General features: G+C 43.9%; 1 protein-coding gene across 1 annotated transcript in view; it reads right to left on the bottom strand.

The window, feature by feature from the left end:
- nrn1la (neuritin 1-like a) overlaps positions 1 to 20,000 on the bottom strand; it is a gene marked incomplete at its 3' end in the record, with an annotated part of 40,505 nt that overhangs the window by 2,898 nt on the left and 17,607 nt on the right. The window contains exons 2-5 of the mRNA XM_084477847.1: positions 11,103 to 11,250; positions 7,893 to 8,150; positions 2,364 to 2,634; positions 1,704 to 1,731 (exon numbers count right to left, since the gene is read on the bottom strand). Coding sequence (XP_084333973.1) covers positions 1,704 to 1,731; positions 2,364 to 2,634; positions 7,893 to 8,150; positions 11,103 to 11,250 — 705 coding nt within the window. The remainder of the gene's footprint in view (positions 1 to 1,703; positions 1,732 to 2,363; positions 2,635 to 7,892; positions 8,151 to 11,102; positions 11,251 to 20,000) is intronic.

The raw sequence follows: 20,000 nt of genomic DNA, 5'->3' as shown, positions 1-20,000 counted from the left end.
ACATTTCATAAATTTCTTAGGTTATCTGACCGTGGATTTAAAACGTATATAACAAAACCTCTTGGACAAAAATACTCCTCACTGAATATCTGATCCATCATCTGAATACCATTTCAATCTGCATTGAGACCACTTACTGTGGTACAACCCCCCACCAACACAACACGTGTGTGTGTGTGTGTGTGTGTGTGTGTGTGTGTGTGTGTGTGTGTGTTTGCTTCTGTAGGTCCATAGGTCATTTTGGCTTTCAAGGTCACACACAGAAACTGTGTGTGTGAGAGATACTGAGGTGGATGAATCTCCTTAAATACAACAAACCATCTCTCTTTAGAAATCCCTTGACCCTCCCTCCCTCCCTTCCTCCCTCCCCCTCCCTCCCATCCTCTGCCCCTCCCTCCCTACATCTTGTCTTTCTCTCTCTCTCTTTACTTTCTTCATTATTCCACTGTTCATTAGTCTGACCTTCATATACTCTGCTTTCCTCTTCCCCATGCTCCCCTTCTCTGTTCTGCTCTCTCTGTCACTCACTCTGTCTCTCCCACTCTCCCGCGTCAGTCACGCTCTCTCTCTCCTTCCTGATCTCTGTTCTTTTCTGTATCTGTTCTCTTGCGTTCTCCTTCCTCTCCCGGTCGCTTTGAGGAAACGCACACACACACACACACACGCACACACACACACACACACACAGCACATCTCTGGTATTTTAGTGCTGTTGACATTTCATTGAATCACAACGTATTGGGCTCACTTTTTATTGTGAGGATGTTTCTGCTTGTACTCCTGAAGGGAAAATTCTGTTCCATTCTGAGTTGAGTCTACAGACAGTATGAACTCTGTTCCATTATGAGTTGAGTCTACAGACAGTATGAACTCTGTTCCATTATGAGTTGAGTCTACAGACAGTATGAACTCTGTTCCATTCTGAGTTGAGTCTACAGACAGTATGAACTCTGTTCCATTATGAGTTGATCCCCATCCCCACCATGCACCTATGGTTTCCCAGAGTTGTTCTTGTTTACATCTTGCGCTGTATTGCTCTGTAGTGCACTGAAGAGGAAAGAGCCATTTGATGTAAATGCCATTGACAGTAATAGTCTCTTCTCTTATAAATGATATGAGGGAAGAGATGGACCCTTGCTCTCTTGGGATCTCCTCTTTCACTCACAGATTGACGTGCAGAGATCCAAGCCTACGATCTGTAGGCTTAATAAAAGGTGAATACCGGATCCGTTGTCAGTAAATATCTAAATTTACATTTGGATGAGTTAGAGCCTGTGAAAGGTTTGTTAATATACTTTCAGAGTACTGCTAATACGCAGTGGTAAAAGCTCTGGAGCCATGAAGCTGCGGTCTGACGTTACATATCAATTTACTGTATTACATTACGCATTTCCCCAAAGCGATCATTAAATCTATATTTAATCCGTTGTAAACACCGGCAATCATCCGAGGAGCGTCTCAGGTTATACGGCAAGGTGCTGGTTAAGCAGTTTACACCAGCTTGTTCTTCTCTGGGAGGTGGGACTTCCCAGTACGGGAGCTCTGCATATAGTGTCAGAGAAGTCGTTTATGATAAAGATATATATATATGCTAAGGGAGGAGAAGGCCAGAGGGGGGGTGGTGTAATGAGCTTCTCCAGAGAGCTAAAGGATGGAGTCACTGGTTCAGCGTGTTGGGCTGGCATGATCTACTGTTGTCTGACCTGGCTGTCCGTCAGAAGCCCCGCCCACCTGTCAAGCACACAAGGTTCAGCTGATTGAGGGTTCTGAACTACTCATTAGTGTGTGTGTGTGTGTGTGTGTGTGTGTGTGTGTGTGTGTGTGTTTAGGAGTATTACACCCCTACTTTGCTGTGTAAACTTGCACAGCATCTTCACTTTCTAAACTGCTGGTGCTTCTATGTCTACAGAGGCATCCGGCATTAATAAAATATTAATTTAGCAAAGCCACGCAAATAACCGGGAGCAACTCCTGCATTTAACATTAATGTCTTTCACCTGAGAGACACACGCACACACACGCACACACACACACACACACACACACACACACACATGCACATACACACACACAAAATCGACCCAAACACATAGACATGAAAAATACATGTCTCTCCCTATCTGTCTGAGGCATGAACAAGGGCCCAAGGCAGGGGGAGTATACAGTGAGGCAGTACAGCGCCGTCAAGCTTGTATTACACAACCATGGTTCCCCATGGTTCCCCAAGAACTGACCAGACCATCGGCCGGCACTTCAGGGCGTACTGAGATGGTTTGTAGGGCAGCCTATAGCTCACTATATGGCTGCCACCGCCTCGCCGGTCAGATCTAATGCCAAGAGCTTATCCCCCTCGGGAATCAGACCGTAGAATCGGGCATGGGGGCCAGACGGACCCCTTCCTGTATGTGTTTGCAGGTCCTGGTGGGGGCCCCTGGGCCCCTGGCGCAGGGGCCCAGAGGAAGGCTGTCTCCCTGAGCTCTAGTGGGCTGACCTCCCCGGGCCCGGCCGTCCCCTGAGGCCTGAACGATGCTTGGATGAAGAACGGAGGTCAGCTCCACAACGCGCCACGACGTGTAGACAGCGCGTGGCGCTGCAGGGGTCGGGGCCACACGCTGCAGGGGGCGGGGCCACACACTGCAGGGGGCGGGGCCACACATTGCAGGGGGCGGGGCAACATGCTCCCCGTTGTAGGGGGCTCCTGGAAGAGTGTTTGGACACAAACTTCTCTATTGACTTGCGGATACACACACACACACACACACACACACACACAAGCACACACACACACACACACACACACACACACATACATACGCAGATAAAAAAGGAAGAATGGATTTTAAGCATTTTGTAGTCAAGATAGCCAAGTTGCCCTCACTAATATTGTGTGATAGTGTTATAGTTTGAAGCTGGTATACAGATGTAGCTTTTAGAAAAACTCTCTCATTCTATTTCTTAATGAGATGATTTCTCACTGACCAGATATGATATCACGATGACTAAACACTCATGATGGGATTAGCCAGTAGTCAAATTCAGAAGCTCTTTGTCATATGAACTAGTGTCTAGTTAGAACCAGTGGACCAGAAAAAAGGTCTCCACCCTGGATGATTTCATAGATTTGTCAACTATGCCAGCACAACACGAAGAGAGGAAAATGAGAGCATTAATTATAAGAGAAAAGTCCACAGCCGACTTTGCTCACCACTCGTTTTCTTATGGTGGTGGACTTCTTGGTTTAATTGCATCGTAAAATGTTGAATGGGCCGCAGTCTTTTTCCGCGGTTGTCTAAACATGCAAACTGCACCACAGAGTTCGATAATGATTAGGCTAGCATAGTGCTTCAGCAGCACAGGCTAAAATGATGTTCCTCGCACAGGGTTTTATCTGGCTGCTGGGATCAGTGAAACTACGCAAGGTGCGGAAGAATACAAAAGAGATCTGTGAACAAATCAAACAAGCATACGATCACTGTCATGTGGAATTTTATATCAATCATTCTGAAGTGTAAGTGCTTATCTAGTCATAAAAATGATGCACCAATTATGCAGAAATAAAGACAGCCTATTGGTGGCTCCCGGGGCTTCAGCTAGACAAAGAAAGGCAGGGGCCTCCACCTGTTCATTAAATACAGACGTTTAGAGCGTCATTTATCAAAATGATGGCGTTCAAATTTGAGCATGCAGTTAGGGAAAGAATTTGCTGCAAACGAATGTTGGACGAGACCACAGTGAATGACTAAACGTTTTTGAACTTGTTGGTTTATTGGGTTTTTCTTCATATAAAGGTAGCAAAATGTCGGTTCAGGAAGATGGAGAGCCCAGACAAAATGTAGCAAGCAGGGCAGGATCCAGGGAAACTTTGAGGTCACATATGAAAGGAATTGACAAGACATATTCAAACTCCCAGAAAGTAATGGCCAACAGACAACAGGATAACGTATAGGGTAATATGTGGCGGGTGATATTAAACAGATGGAGATACATAGATAAACGGCATAGTTGTTCAACCACATATTGAAAGTACAGACACTACCAACAGAAATGACCAATGTTATTTGATCTTGTGATGTCCAACTGAACCCTAGCCCAGGATTGCTGGACGGTTATGTCCACTGCAGTGTCAAGTGTGTTATGCAGAACATTCTTTGATCCTGGTGCTCCATGTTTCCATTCCCTTTGATGACCGGCCTCTGGGAATAACACTGTAGCACCTTCAAAGCTAGCTGGCTAGCTAGCTAGATGTTTAGTGTCCTGTTCCTCTCTCATGGCTGCCCGTTCTCTGCTGATATGTGATGTGGAGGTGTGGGTTTGGTTTGACAGGTGGTGGCTCAAAAGCACAGGTGATTGACGTTGCACACATTGGGTTAAAAGTCCAATTTCCTCCCCTATAAGTCTCACATAGAAAGACCACAGAGCTCGAAACGCAGTGGAGCTCCACATTCTAAAAGCAGTGTGGCCTACTCAGATCAGAAACCTCTGAGGCAGAAAGATTTAAATTATAAAATATTGATGCCAATAAGCCTATTTACATAACTCATTTTTTCTTTCATTCTGATACTCTCTATCTTCTCTCTCTCTTTCTTACTCCCTCCCTCTCTCTCACACACACACACACACACACACTCACACGCACAAAAACACACATACGTGCACACAAGCAAAAAGCAGACAATTATTAAGTACAGCAACAATACAGTAAAGGATTATATATTTTTTCTCAATAGTTTGTATTGATTTCAATGCACTTTCTTTTTACATGTACGAAATGATCTGAGTTTCTTTGAACTGCCTTAATGAGGCCTACAGGTGGCTTTAAACAGGTTTATCGGTAATGACCAGTTGCCCTTGCTGCCTAGCCCTCTGAGACCATCCTGATCTCGTGAGTCCACATGCTGTTCCTCACTGCGGATCAGTCTGGCCCCCAGCTCGCTGAAAGCCTCTCCAGAATCAACAAAATATTGGATGAGTCAGCAGTTTAAGTTAATGTCTCCAGGGAGCGCTGCAGTCTGCTGACCTATACAAAACGACAAGCCTTTTCACACACAGGTGTCACTCAGAACATGGCGGGTGCCTGTGCTGAACCAGGGCACAGGGGCCATGAAGGTGGAAGTGAGGCGAGAAAGAGCAGAACTTGGTAATTTCATCGGATTATTATTGGAGTATATTGAGCCACGGAAGGCTTAGCCCGTATGTGGAAATCACTTGCTGCCCCGACAAGGCCAGACTGATGGTCGTTTTGAAACACAAACTTAATTATCTGGAAGGTTTCCCAAGGCCGGTTTATAACAACCTTTAGAAAAACTATTCAGTAGCAAGGAAAATATTTACATGATAGAAATGGCATGTGATGTTATGAAATATATCACTGCTTATTGAAATAATTATTCATAGAACTCTTAATATCCACACTATGCACAGGTCCATCTGCTTTATATTAAATTAAGCAGATGTGTTTGTTTGATGTTTTGTTTCAGATGTTTTGTTTATGTGTGTATGTGTGTGTGTGTGTGTGTGTGTGTGTGTGTGTGTGTGTGTGTGTTTGTGTGTGTGTGTGTATGTGTGTGTGTCTGGTATGTGTGTGTGTGTGTGTGTGTGTGTGTGTAGGGGTGTTGTCGCGAGGTGACCGACACATTAATTAAGGGAAGGCATATTCGGTTGTAAACCAAAAGGTTATTGACAAATAATCCCCTTTTAAAAAGAAACTAAATCTACTATTAAGGTAGTTCCTCATTAATGTAGCTCCTCATCAAGGTAGCTCCTCGTTAAGGTAGCTCCTCGTTAAGGTAGTTGCTCATTAATGTAGCTCCTCATCAAGGTAGCTCCTCGTTAAGGTATCTCCTTGTTAAGGTAGTTCCTCATTAAGGTAGCTCCTCGTTAAGGTAGCTCCTCGTTAAGGTATCTCCTCGTTAAGGTATCTCCTTGTTAAGGTATCTCCTTGTTAAGGTAGTTCCTCATTAAGGTAGCTCCTCATTAGGTATCTCCTCGTTAAGCTAGTTCCTCGTTAAGGTAGCTCCTCGTTAAGGTAGCTCCTCGTTAAGGTAGCCCCTCATTAGGTAGCTCCTCATTAAGGTAGTTGTGGGAAGATTGGGGTGGGTGATAAGGCTTATACTTTACGTTAGGTTCTCATTTAAAGACCCTAGCGAGGTGAGATCACACTTTGGGGGTGCTAACGGGGAGTTTGGGAACCAACGTTATACCGATGTGAATCCATCCACCCCCCAGTGGTTTAAAACTTGGCTGGTTTCTCTTCATCGACTCTTCTTTGGATCGATGAAACCTTCGCTAATTCTTACTCTTTTACGGGCTGCTGCTGCTCTTTGACCATAAATCAGATGTAAGGTGTTTCACTGTTCCCAGAAACAGGGCATCTCGTTTGAAAGCAAGTTAATTTGTTTAAATGGTATATTTGTGTTTGCTTATATATTTAACTAGATAGTTTATAGGAGGGGTAAGATCCACTAAACACCTATGAAGTTGTTATCAGTTGTTATAAGTCTGTTATACATAGCATTGTAATCGACAATACAAACAATATTTCCAGGCCAAGAAATTATTATATTATTTAGGATGTTAGAGCAAACCTTTAAAAAAAATAAGATGCCTTATATACTAATACTAATTATAAAATGTCGGTCTATTGGTTCTCTCAACCCAAAACTGATTGCCAGCCACATCTAATTCCACCTTAGAACAATTTTTCCTATTCTGCCTTCCATGGCAATTACAGTATCCAGATTGCATATTTAAAACATGCCTGTAAGATATAAGGTAACTAACACTTATATATAGCAGTGTTGCTGATTTGATGTCAACACATTGTAAGAGATAATTACAATGATAATAATAATAGAAATGTTCACATTCAAATGGTCCCTGTTTTAATAAGCCCCTTGCTATGAAATATGCGCAACGTAAACAGAGCGTTCTATCAAGCATAATAAAATGCTTTTTATTTACCAATTTTACAATAGTAGATTCACATAATAAACCTAAAACATTTACCAATTTACTATTTAAAACATACCTTCTACTCTGGTGTTTCGGTGGCCTATAAGTGCTGACTTCACAATTTTCTAGAAAATATTTTAAATTTAAAACAATATTTCACCTTTTTTGCATAATTATCTTAAAACCAACTTCCATCAACATCAATGCAATAAGTGCATGTTAAGCTAAATATATATATTAAAAATAATAGATAACATCACCATGTGCTCGGAGACCCTCACTGATAAGCTTAGTGTATAGACCTTTGTCTTCTAGGCAGACGTATTTCCAGGGGAAGGATCCAGTGCGGAAACCGCATCCCAGTTGTGCCAATAATGAGGATGAAAGGCACCTCTCATGGGATATGGCTCCCATCTACTCCCTTCGATTCTAGGGATTATTACGGTCTGTATTATAAAGCCTACATAACTCACAATTTAGTGGATTCCCATTTGGATTTAGCTGTAACTCATTTGTCAGTTTTCCATTTTCTTGGGTGTTTCTATGACAAGGAATTCTTCATATTCTACTAATTAACCTTGTTATGTGTGTGTGTGTGTGTGTGTGTGTGTGTGTGTGTGTGTGTGCATGTATGTGTGTGCGTTTGTATGTGTATGTGAGTGCATGTGTACATGTGCGTATGTGTGCGTGGGTATGTGTGTGCGAGTGTGTGCGAGTGTGTGTGTGCGAGTGTGTGTGTGTGTGTGTGTGTGTCAATAACCGTGAAAGGCAAAGCATACGTGTGGAACAGCAGAGCAGTGCTACTAGAGAGGGTGAACATGCAGAACGTGGACGGCGTCGGCTGTCTCTGTGCTCAGGAGAAGAAGAAGAAGAAGAAGAAGTGGAACAGTCCCGGGGTTGACGGTGGTGGGGGGTTGGTGTCTCACTGTATTCATGACAACAGCAACAGCAGGGGGAGGAGGAGGAGCAGGAAGTGTGCGGGGCTGGCCGTGTGGCGGGGGGCGTGGCCTCTCAGGGACTCCTGGTTGATGTCCTCCCGGGGGGCCGGCGGGGCGCTGCGCGGGGAGCACATGTCGTACAGGTTCCCGGAGAACTGCATCTTCTTGGACTCCCGGCGCAGAGACTCCCAGACCACGGCCGCCTCCTCCGGACAGCCCGCCATGGCCCCGTTGGCGCAGTCGTGGAACTGGTCCCAGGACCTAGGGGCACACACACACACACACACACACACACACATCAGGCTACAGCTGGCTGTGTGTGTGTGTGTGTGTGTGTGTGTGTGTGTGTGTTTATCCGTGTATGTGTGTGTGCACGCAGGGGTCTGTCTGTCTGTGGCATTTGGCCCCGTGTCAAAGGCCTAAACACTTTACAGGTCCAGCGTTTGAGGGAAGAGGTGCTTAAGTGGAAAAAAACAAAGATTGAGAAATACATGGAAGATAAAGTCACGACACACACAACCTCAGGTCCCAGGTTGTAAAAAAATAAGCGTTGCTTTATCATTGTCAATATTTTAGTTTCCAAACAGAGAGTGGAATCTGCCTGGTGGCTTGGCCTAAAAATGTCTAGACCTTGGCCCAGGAGCCCAATTTTGCACTTCACAATAATAAAAGTTAAATCTGTTATATCAAATTGTATCTATGTAGAACCAATGAAAACCAAAGGTCTGTTTTCACATTTAAACCCCAACTTTCCATCTTTGGTCATCAGTGAATAGTCAGAAAGTTAGATTTGTCAGTAACTACTGCATAGTAACTTCAAGTAATAACACAAGATGGGATGTGACCATAGACCTTTCTCAATCAGCAAATTCGCAGCAGAAAAGAAGAGCCATAGCTCAACATCACGGGAACACTTGTTCCCGTGAAGTTGAGAAATCCCATTGAGAACAATACATCTTTGAAATAAGATAGCTCCCATATAACTTCTTACCACTGTGAATCATCAGGTTCCAGTCTTGGAGGGACTGTTTCGGGTCGATGGGATATTTGGCCTGACTTTGATTCGGTATTTTGGGCTCCTACAGGTACGGCTGAACCGAGGCTGGGCCTCAGGGGTGTGAGGCACACGCACTATGCAGCTTACCAGTCACAACAGAGGAGGGCCAGGCCATCAGTGTGAGCAGACTGAGCTTTCCCTGTCTTCCAGAGACTGGAGTGCAAACCAAACCTCTCTGACAAAGGGTGGAGGAGGAGCTACAGCAATGTAAAAAGTGGGGATAATAACGTTTATTTTTTAACATTAAAGCACGTAAACCTATGCTAGTAGAACCCCTAAATGAAACGATTAACCAGAACGGCTTTAGCTAGCAGAGATCAAGTTGTACTGCCGGCCTTAAATGGTTTCCGTCTCCATCAGGAGCAGTAGTAGCAGTGGGTTTCTTCACCTGTGTCCTAATATTACGAAGGCATTTTATGCGTGCTTTATTTGAACAAAAGAAAATTCACCATTTCCATCCGTCGTTCTTCCCTTCGCTTCACTTCTCGTGATGAAATTGTGCGTCAAAAAGAGTCCTCCACATTCCGTTTACTATTCTCACGGCAAAGAGGTTTTTCTATCTCCTTCGTTAGTTTGGAGCATGAGGGAAAGTTTCTAGTGGCAGAGTGTCTTTTGTGAAGATATTGAAAATATAAGCAGTCGTGCACTCCTGGGACAATCTCACGGAGCCGCAGCCTTGGCCTAGTTGCATATCTCCCATTCACTCTGCAGTGTGGTGACAGTGTGCCTGTGTGTGTGTGTGTGTGTGTGTGTGTGTGTGTGCGTGTGTGTGTGTGTGTGTGTGTGTGTGGAGGGGGGGGGGGGGGATTTGCAAGCCTATAGAACCATGCACGTATGTATGGATGTATGTATGTGTGTGTGTGTGTCTGTGTGCGTGTGTGTGTGTGTGTGTGTGTGTGTGTGTGTGTGTGTGTGTGTGTGTACATATGTATGCGTTTGTGTGTGATTTTGTGTGTGTGTGTGTGAGAGTGAGTGTGTGTGTGTGTATGCTTGTGTGCCGTGTATGTGTTTGTTTAAGTGTGCTTTTGTTTGTGTGTGTGTGTGTGCGTACGTATGTGTGTATGCTTGTGTGTGTGTGTGTGTGTGTGTGTGTGTGTGTGTGTGTGTGTGCATGTGTGTGTGTGTGTGTGTGTGTGTCAAGCAGATATTCAGAATCTCCTCATTACCAGCCTTGAAGTACAGGGGCGGAGGTGAAAGGTGAAAGGTCAGGGTAGATTATAAAGAGGAGATGGAGAGAGCTGAGAATGTAGGAGGGAGAGAACCAGGAACCACTGTGAACATAGAAGAGTTTAGAAGGGACCAAAGAAAGGTGTGTGTGTGTGTGTGTGTGTGACTGTGTGTGTGTGTGACTGTGTGTGTGTGCGTGTGTGTGTGTGTGTGTGTGTGTGTGTGTGTGTTCACAGATACTGTTGGATTAGCCATTTAATTGGTACCGCAAGGAATAGAGTTGACAACTGCAGGATGGTAACATGGAATGCCTGAACCTGGGTGTCACACACACACACACACACACACACACACACACACACACACACACACACACACACACACACACACACTCACCCACCCCCCTACACTCACCCATCCACCAACCCACACACACACATACGGCGTACCAAGGGTCTTGGTTCGATCGCCCCTGTACCCAAGCCTTCCTCTCAGCACGGTTAACACCCCTAGGAACCAGTAGATCTTTATTCCTGACTTCGTGTCTCTGCACCGTATTTACAACTGTAGAGAACGTGAACTTAAACAGATTAAGCTACATTTTTATATACGATCAGTACATCAGTACAAGTGGACGTATTTTTTTAACAGCCCTTGAACATTTTTAATCAAGGGCTGTTATTTTGCCACGCTAGTAGTCCTGAGATGTTTGGATAACACTCATCATTTCCAGAGCAATTTCATCAAATATTTGAAAACAACTTATTTAATGACTCCTTATTTAATGAAAATAATCTGGAAAAAAGAAAGAGTCAAACACCGTGATGTTTTTATGCATGGGATGCCCCGTCATAAAAACACAGAGGGCAACTCAAACTCCTCAGGGACACAACGGCCCCGGGTTCATCTCTAACCCTGATGTGTTGGCTTATGAGGTTGGGTCCCATGGGGGACCCGGAAACCGTGACGACCACGGCGGACCTACTGACCTGCAGATGGAGTTGAGGCCGTGGGGGTCGTCGTCCTGGCGCGCCCCGTCCGTCAGGCTGTCCCCCAGGCTCATCAGGCACTGGGCGAAGCCCTTGTAGATGGAGTGACACTTCCTGGCCGATGCCCCCACCGGACATTGGCTGAGCACTGCACACAGACACAGCACACAAATATGAATACGCGCACACACACACACACACACACACACACACACACACACACACACACACACACACCAACATAGACACACGTACACATACACACGTACACACAAACACACAGCAACATAGATTAGATTAGATTAGATACAACTTTATTAATTAATTAATCCCCTGTAGGAGAAATTTGTTTGTTGCAACAGCCCAGCATCAGTGGAAAAACACAGGATAAAAATATAATAAAAATACAAAGTACGAATGCAAACAAAAAAGACGCTAAGATAAATGCTAAACTAAATGCTAAAGTAAGGACAAGACAGACAGAACAAACAACAACAAACAGGGCAAACAAAACAGACGGTATAAACAATACCAATTATAAAGTGTAAATTGTAAATTATAAAGTGGCTAAATACCATAAATGCAATGTAAACAAACAGAAAGTAGAAACAGACACACACACACACACACACACACACACACACACGCACACACACCAAAGTAGACACATGTACACACAAACACACACCAACGGAGACACACATACACACACACACACACACACACACACCCCCACAGATACAGACAATGTGATGTATAAATATATTTGTTGCAGATTACACCCTTTTTAAGTCACAGTAACACACACACACACACACAGAAAACACAAACACATACTCAAACACACACACATGCTCACACACACTTGCACAAACACAGGTACAAATAGAGTCATGCAAACCGGCATAGATAAATACATGTCCAGACTTCTGATTCACATAGGAATAATATGTGTTTTCCTTTTTGAACATAGGAGTGAGATTTCAGTTTAATTAGGAGAGCTTTTCAAAGCTTTTCAAATCGTGAGAAAGATCGAAAGAGATAGATATGGAGAGAGGCAAGAGAGGGACAGAGATAGACACAGAGAGAGATAGAGCAAGGGAGACACAGACAGAGAGAGACAGAGAGAAATCGATCATGCGAGAGAGGGAGAGAGAGAGAGCGAGACAGAGAGAGATAGAGCAAGAGAGAGGGAGAGAGACAGAAAGACAGAGAGAAAGAGAGAGTGAGTAAGCGGGATTGAGTATCTCAGAAGCGTGTAAGAAAAGTTATTGGCACAGATAGTCGCTGGTGACCCAAAGCTCACAGACTTAACGACGACTGAGAGGAGCGCTGTGGACCTGCCAGCCCCACTTGGCATCAGGTCCCTGCAGCTCAATTAATAATACAGAGATGGGGACGGGAGCGGCCTTCATGCAGACCGCAAGGAGAACAGAGCCAGGCAGGAGAACAGAGCCAGGCAGGAGAACCAGTGCGTCACGGTAACAAAAGGTACAGTTAAAAAGAAAATGAGAAAAAAGTGAAGACACACCTTTTTAAATGATGTGAATTCATTACAATGTTGGGAACCCCCTAGACTGCTGATCTGTGTTTATCATGCAAAGTCTGGCAGCCTGCCAGAGTAGGACGCATACACTCCCGCATACACGCACACACACATGCACCTACACACTCACACAGGCACACTCACACTCACACAGACATGCAAGCACAAACTAAGACATTAAGTTTGTGAGTTGAGATTAAAATGTCTCATCAAAGTGTGTTTGTCTGCTTAAGACATATTTTGAAATGTCAAAGAGATGCATATTTCATCATTGTATTAGTTTTTTTTATGTTTGCTCTGAAACAAACATCTCAGGTGGCCGGGTGTAGACTTTATACCTTCTTTAAAAGAAGAGACACAATGATAAATTAACACAAAACCAAACATGGATGTGGTACCTGCTGTTTCACGGTGACTCTACGCAGTCCCCTAAATAATAGAGTCCTCTCTCAGGGAGTTAACTAGCTGAGTCTGGATGGAGTCATTAGTCATTCCCCTCCAACAGCACAGAGTGGGGAGCGTTGGAGGAGACAAAAGGACCTCAAGGCAGCCAATGAAGCCGCAGTGAGCCCAAGATGTAACAAAGCAGTTTTCTATCCCACTTAATGCTTCTTAACGTGACCTCCCCCCCGATCCTCCCAGTCATCTCCCACCTTCCCTCTGCTTCCTATGGGCTCTTCTGATGTTCTCCCCATTGCCTCCGTTCTGCTGGATGACCCAGAAAACTTCCCACCTCATGTGGCTCCCGCTGATAACAAAGAGCACTAGCTCGCCTTTTGAAACGGCTGGCAGACGAGTCGGATGTGAGGATAAACAGAGAGGGAACGGGAGAGAGAGAGAGAGAGAGAGAGAGAGAGAGAGAGAGAGAGAGAGAGAGAGTATGTGTGTGTGCGTGTTTGCATGCTCGGAGTGCGTGTTTTGTGTGCATGCCTGCTTCTGCTTATGGGTATGTGTGTTTGTGTGTGTGCATATATGTGTGTGTGCATATATAGGTAGGTGTGTGTGTGTGTGTGTGTGTGTGTGTGTGTGTGTGCATGTTTCAGTGCATACGTATGTATAAGCATGTTAGCTATACTTCATATTAGCATGTATCAGACATCTTGAGTTGTCATGTATCCCTCGGCGTGTGAGTGAGTGAGTCAGTGTGTTCGTGAGTGAGTCAGTGTGTTCGTGAGTGAGTCAGTGTGTGCACGTCAAAAGTTTCTCTGAGTAACTTTGTCCCCTTCCTCTCCCGCTGCCTGCTCAGCCTGCTCAGACTAACTCTGTTTCCTGCCCCTACTTCACATGAGGGCGGAGAGCAGAGAGAAGCATTGATAGGATGTTTCCTCCGTCTCTCTCTGTCGCCATCTGTCCCGCGCTCCCCTCCGTCCTCAACGTTGAGTCCATCTGGAAACTCCTTCATCTTCCTCTGCGTCTAGCCCTCGCCGGCCTGCTGAGATTTTAATTTTCTAAAATACAATTATTATCATTATTAGTTTCAGTGTGACGCTGTGACCAGCCCAGAGGAACCAGGAGGAATGCTCTGATGTTATGATGTTAACTTTTACTGAAAAAGTAGATTTACCGAAACGTTAGGAGGAGGAGGAAGTGCTGACAGGGAAAAGGGGGAGGAGGAGGAGGAGGAGGAGGGAGAGGAGGAGAAGGGGGAGGAGGAGAAGGGGGGGGAGGTGGAGGAGGAGGAGGAGGAGGAGGAGAAGGAGGAGGAGGGGGAGGTGGTGGTGAAAAGGAGGAGAAGGTGGAGGAGGAGGTTGGGAAAGGGAGGAGGAGGAGGAGGTGGAGGAGGAGGGGGAAAGAAGGAGTTGGTAGGTATAGGGAGGAGGTGGTGGAGCAGGAGTTGGTTGGGAAAAGGAGGGGGAGGAGGAGGAGGAGGTGGTGGGGGGGGGCTAAGGAGCAGATGGAGGAGTTTGGGAACATGGGAGCTTGTCTCATCATGGTATCAGCACATGTCCTGCTGATGGGAAATGCAGGACAAGCTGGTATGGCCATGAACAAAGGAAGAAGACGAAGAAGAGGAGGAGGAGGAGGAGGAGGAGGCTGAGACAGCATTTACTGAAGAGCAGGAGCGTCGTGGGTGGAGGAGAGACCATGACTCATTATTTGGCCTCTCACCTGGATGCAGCGCAGTGTAATTAAACCACCTACAGAGAGCAGTTAGAGGCAGGGCGCTTCACAGGCGCCATTATGTACTAACTGTGCAATGTCACGAACAGAGGGAACAGCGGGGCAAAGCCTAAACCCCTCTCCTCCTCCTCCCCCCCCTCCCCCCATAGCCCTGTGCAGGTGGCAGGTGAACAGGAGATTCTAATTGGAGCAGACAGGGGATCACTAGGAAGTCTTTCCCATCTCCCCCGGGACCGGCATTTTAATATTTCATAAGTCCCACTTTTTTTTTTTTCGTTTTTCTTCTGGAGCAGCAAACCTATTGACTGCAGGAGGATTGTTCATGGGCTGGAGATTATTGGCTTCACTCATTCACATCAAGTTTTAATGAATACCTGCAGAGCAAATAAGGAGAGTGTGTGTCTGTGCTTGCGTGCGTGCGTGTGTGTGCATGTGTGTCTGTGTGTGTGTGTGCGTGTGTGCGTGCGTGCGTGCGCGTGCGTGCGTGCATGAAGGCATATTGAAAAAGTAAAATAACTTCCCCTAGTTGGTATGACGCCAAACACCATAAAGTTTGAACACGATTTCTGTGCATTTCATATTCCGACTGCACATGGCAGCATGATGAGGTAAACCTTACTTAGTTAAAGGCTTGGATCTTATATATATTGTGCTGGAGAATAAATCATTTGTTGCCAACGCTGGAGGTGATAGCCCCTTGTGGTAAAGGAGCTATTAAGCCCAGAGCTTTAGCAAAGAGGCAGTTGGCTTTGGGTGTTCATATTGAACATCCAGCAGCAGTCTGAGGTGGATACACTCGGCCCGGCTAAGAAGCGGAGGCATTGTCTGAGCAAGGGGAACTCTCACGGTCTACGATATACACTCCGTCAGGACGGGTGGGGAGGAGCCCCTTCCTCAGCACGGCATTGATTGTCAATGAGGGATGGTCTTCCTTACGGTTAACCGACACACACAACAACCAACAACAGACCGACAACTGACAATAACGTCTATTGAATAAGACACAAACCGGCTCAATTTGTCTCTTTCGGAATAATAAGATATACATTATTATTATTATTATTATTACTATTGATTAATTTTTTTATTAATTAAAAAAAAAAAATTTTTTTGTTAATACAATGATGATGACAAGGAAGAGAGAATGTTGATAATTGCGATGATAAATTGATAATAACAGTGCTCAAAATTGGTTGCTCATTGTATGATAAACACAGGCGTTGATCTCATAACATTGACTATGGGTCTGATACTTTTATGCACCGGGGCACAGATAGTGATATCCGCTGACTAAAGATCGGACTCATAGTTAGTATGATGAGTGAAACGGTATGTTTATCCCCTGATGAAGCCTCATATTTACTCATCCTGTTCACTGCTCCTGGAATAGGCTCACTAGTCACTACAGAACCAGCCATACCGAAAAGGACTTCATCACTTCATCACAACAACAAAAGAGTAGGCAAGAAAACAGCTGTAGGTCATTAGAGGATGCTGTATGTCTGTTCTAAGTGTCTCTGTTCAATGTGTGTCTGTTCTACGTCTGTCTGCTTGTCTGTACACATGCAGTGCTCACATAACAGCCTGCTACATCTGTGTAACACCGACCAGACACAAACGTAAGAAGTAACTCCAGTCTCCAGATCAATGACAATAACGAGACACCAGCAGGTCCATTCAGGTGAACTCACTGTAATGTGCCAGGACACTTTGGTTCGTTGGAGTGTGTGACAACTTATTGAACTGTGCTATGATTGCATTGATCGAAAAAAACTTTTTTAACAAAAAGAGACTTCATGTGAATTTCTTACCATCATCCACTTCATAGAGAGCCCCCCTTTTCTATTTGATGTTGCGGGCCTAGCTTTCCTCAAAGCAGAATCAGAGGTACAGGCCTGTTTGAGTGGCTGTGGCAGAGAGACCGCTGTGTAATGTTGTGGCGCTATTCCCCAGTCGTGTCAACTGTTCGCTTCACAGGCGTCTAATGAGTTCCTTTCGCACTTTTCATGGCAACTGCTTTTGGGGGGGGGGGGGGCTTGGACTCGCCCCAGACTTGAACACGATGGAAAAAAACACAGAAAACGAAACCTTGATGAAATTACTAGGAATGCTACTTTCTCCTTCGACTTGAGGTAGAATAATCAATCATATTTGACATAGTTTACAAACTGCAGAAACACAGTTGATTCAAACTACAACTTATGTAAAAAAATAGCGGGACTTGCAGTGCATCTTTCAGAACAAATCACACTGCCCAAATAATTATAACCAGGACACAAATCTTGCTTATAACACCTGTCAAAGGCATTAAGCCACTTTAAACAAGAACCAAATATGTCATAATTATTCTAATCAAATCATTAATTGACTAACTTTATTTGTACATCCCTACTGTGTGGGATATATTCTTCTTTTTATAAATTTGTTTTAAATCCATTTTATTTTGATGGTTTATTGAGGAGCACAGGGAGTTTGAAGGAAAGTCGGAGTGACATTGACTTGACACAACGTTACAGCTCGGCCTTCATTTAAATCAGCACTTAAGCAAATATATTCCTGGTCTCAACTCAGCTCATTACTGCTCCCAGTCTTTCATTTCTTCATCAATAATCCATTTCTAATGGATTATGGAAGTCTGAAGATTAATATAAAGTGGCTATTTAAGGGTTTTGTTCTTATAAATACAAACACATTTGAGGGTTTTTAGTGAGACAAGAGGGACTCTGGTGAACAAAAAGAGAGGCTGATGAGACATGGGCAATCTTTCACAGTTACACACTCCTCCACACACACTCACCAACACAATATCACAAGAGGAGTATGAATGAATAAGAATGTATACTCAGTAAATATTAGGATTTTAGCCGATCTAATGTCTACTATACAACCTATTCTATTCCATTCTACTCTGTTGCAGAGACACAACACATAGTGATCTATTCATGAAGCTACACAGGCAGACTCGATCTTTGCTGACCGGACATAAATGCTGCTGATGCCTGCTGCTCACCTTACACACGTGCACAACTGCAGGCACGCACGCGCACGCACACGCACACGCACACGCACACACACACACACACACACACACACACACACACACACACACACACACACACACACACTCAAACAAACTGCTGTATCTAAGGTGATACATCCAGACGCATCCCAATTGATTAGTCCTGTGGCTATTTTTCTTCAGGTGTCAATCCATTGCTGAATGATGCTTAGACTTTCTTTTGACCCCCAACCAACCCCACCATCATCACACCATCACACACACACACACACACTTACACACACATGTATACACTCACACACACACACACACACACACACACACATACAAACACACAAATGCAAAAAAGTGCACACATACTACTTGAAAGATCAGATGCAAAGGTGTACAAAGTAAGTGAAATATGGAAGCCCATTAGAGCAACTAACGTCTGAGAATGCCACGTTGGCATGACCCGATTTTGTGTGTTATCACATAGAGTTTGGTGCTGGTCATATTTTGACCACAACCAAACTTTAATTTAACAAAGATTTATGGGGTCAGTTCAGTCTCATTAATAATGAATGCACAGAGAAGGATTCACAAATGTATTTTGTGATTTATATATAAATAACTCTCTTCTCACAAATACATTTCAATACACACACAAATGGATATTGGTATGTAAAAATGTAAAATAAATCCATAAACAAAATAAGTTTCACAAACACATTTCTGATCCACACACAAATGTGTCTTGTTTTAAATACATGTAATATAAATATATATATAAATCTAAATATATGAATTTTTAAATTGCATAGGGAACCGGAGCCTCGGAGGCTGGACTTATTCTTCAGAGGTCGGGACTGCAGTCATGTGATTGGCTGAAAACGAGGGAGGCATCTGATTGGCTACAGAGTTCCTTGTTGAAAAAAATGCATTTGTGAATCCAGCCACGTCAGAAGAGTCTCAAAAATCCACATATAAATACAGACTAGTTCACACACACATGCAAACTAGTTCACAAATGAAAAGCGTCTTGTAAATTCAAGTTTAACAGTTTGTATATAAATGTAACAACATCGAAATACATTTTTGATGAAAATTGCAAATATTCTTTCAATTAATATATTTATGGATTTATATAAATTTTTTTAAAAACAAGACACATTTGTGTGTGGATCAGAAATGTGTTTGTGAAACTTATTTTGTTTATGGATTTATTTTACATTTTTACATACCAATATCCATTTGTGTGTGTTCTGAAATGTATTTGTGAGAAGAGAGTCATTTATATATGAATCACAAAATACATTTGTGAATCCTTCTCTGTGCATTCACTATTAATGAGACTGAACTGACCCCATAGAAATTGTCATGTTCACACATCAAGTCTCATTTTAGCATGTTAACATGCAAATGGTTTGCCCCAGTGAGTTGTTCCATTCTACCTTACAGGGATGTTAGAAACATTAAAGCATAAAGCTAGCGATGCATGTTTCCTTGCCAAAGCTGCTTGGCTTGGTTTCCTCATCGTCCAAATTCTGCAGAGCCATCAACAAGTTGCTGTAAACTTCCCTGTCCCCTGCTGAAAGTGAAAAAATGGCTTCCTCTAAACAACAACAACTCTGGTTCACCTTACATACACATCATTTAATGTACGGTATACCTAGGTGCTTGAAAGAGTACGTAGACGCCCACATCATGAATGAATATGTATGAGTGCCTTGATTCACGGTCCCTCATTGGCCAAAACCACAAAATGTACGTTAACGTGTCAATTATTGTTGCGTTATCACGTCCAAATATTCAGTGTTAACACGCAGAATTTGGTTGTGTTAGCGCAAGGGTTATTTCTAAGACGTTATTTATTTTCTAATAGCCTTCCATCTGGCACAAGTAACTACATGTGCCAAAGTAAACATGTAACACAAAAGTTCACAGGCTTTGCACGTGAAATGTCAGGTGCTTTGAGCGCATTTGCATGTGAAATTTTGGTATCATTAACAAAGCACATAAGCGTTTATGACCCCTTTGGCCCGCCATAACACACACAAACACATACACACAGACACACAAGTTTCACAAACACACTCTTTCATTTCTGCCACACGCTCACACAAACAAACACACACACACACACACACACACACACACAGACACACACACACACACACGCATGTACAACCACAGTCACACAAACACGCTTTCTTTCTCTACCACACACTCA

Source organism: Micromesistius poutassou (genome assembly GCF_964030765.1).
Source record: "Micromesistius poutassou genome assembly, chromosome: 13".
Lineage (NCBI taxonomy): Eukaryota > Metazoa > Chordata > Actinopteri > Gadiformes > Gadidae > Micromesistius > Micromesistius poutassou.
This window is presented reverse-complemented; position numbering and strand designations above follow the sequence as displayed.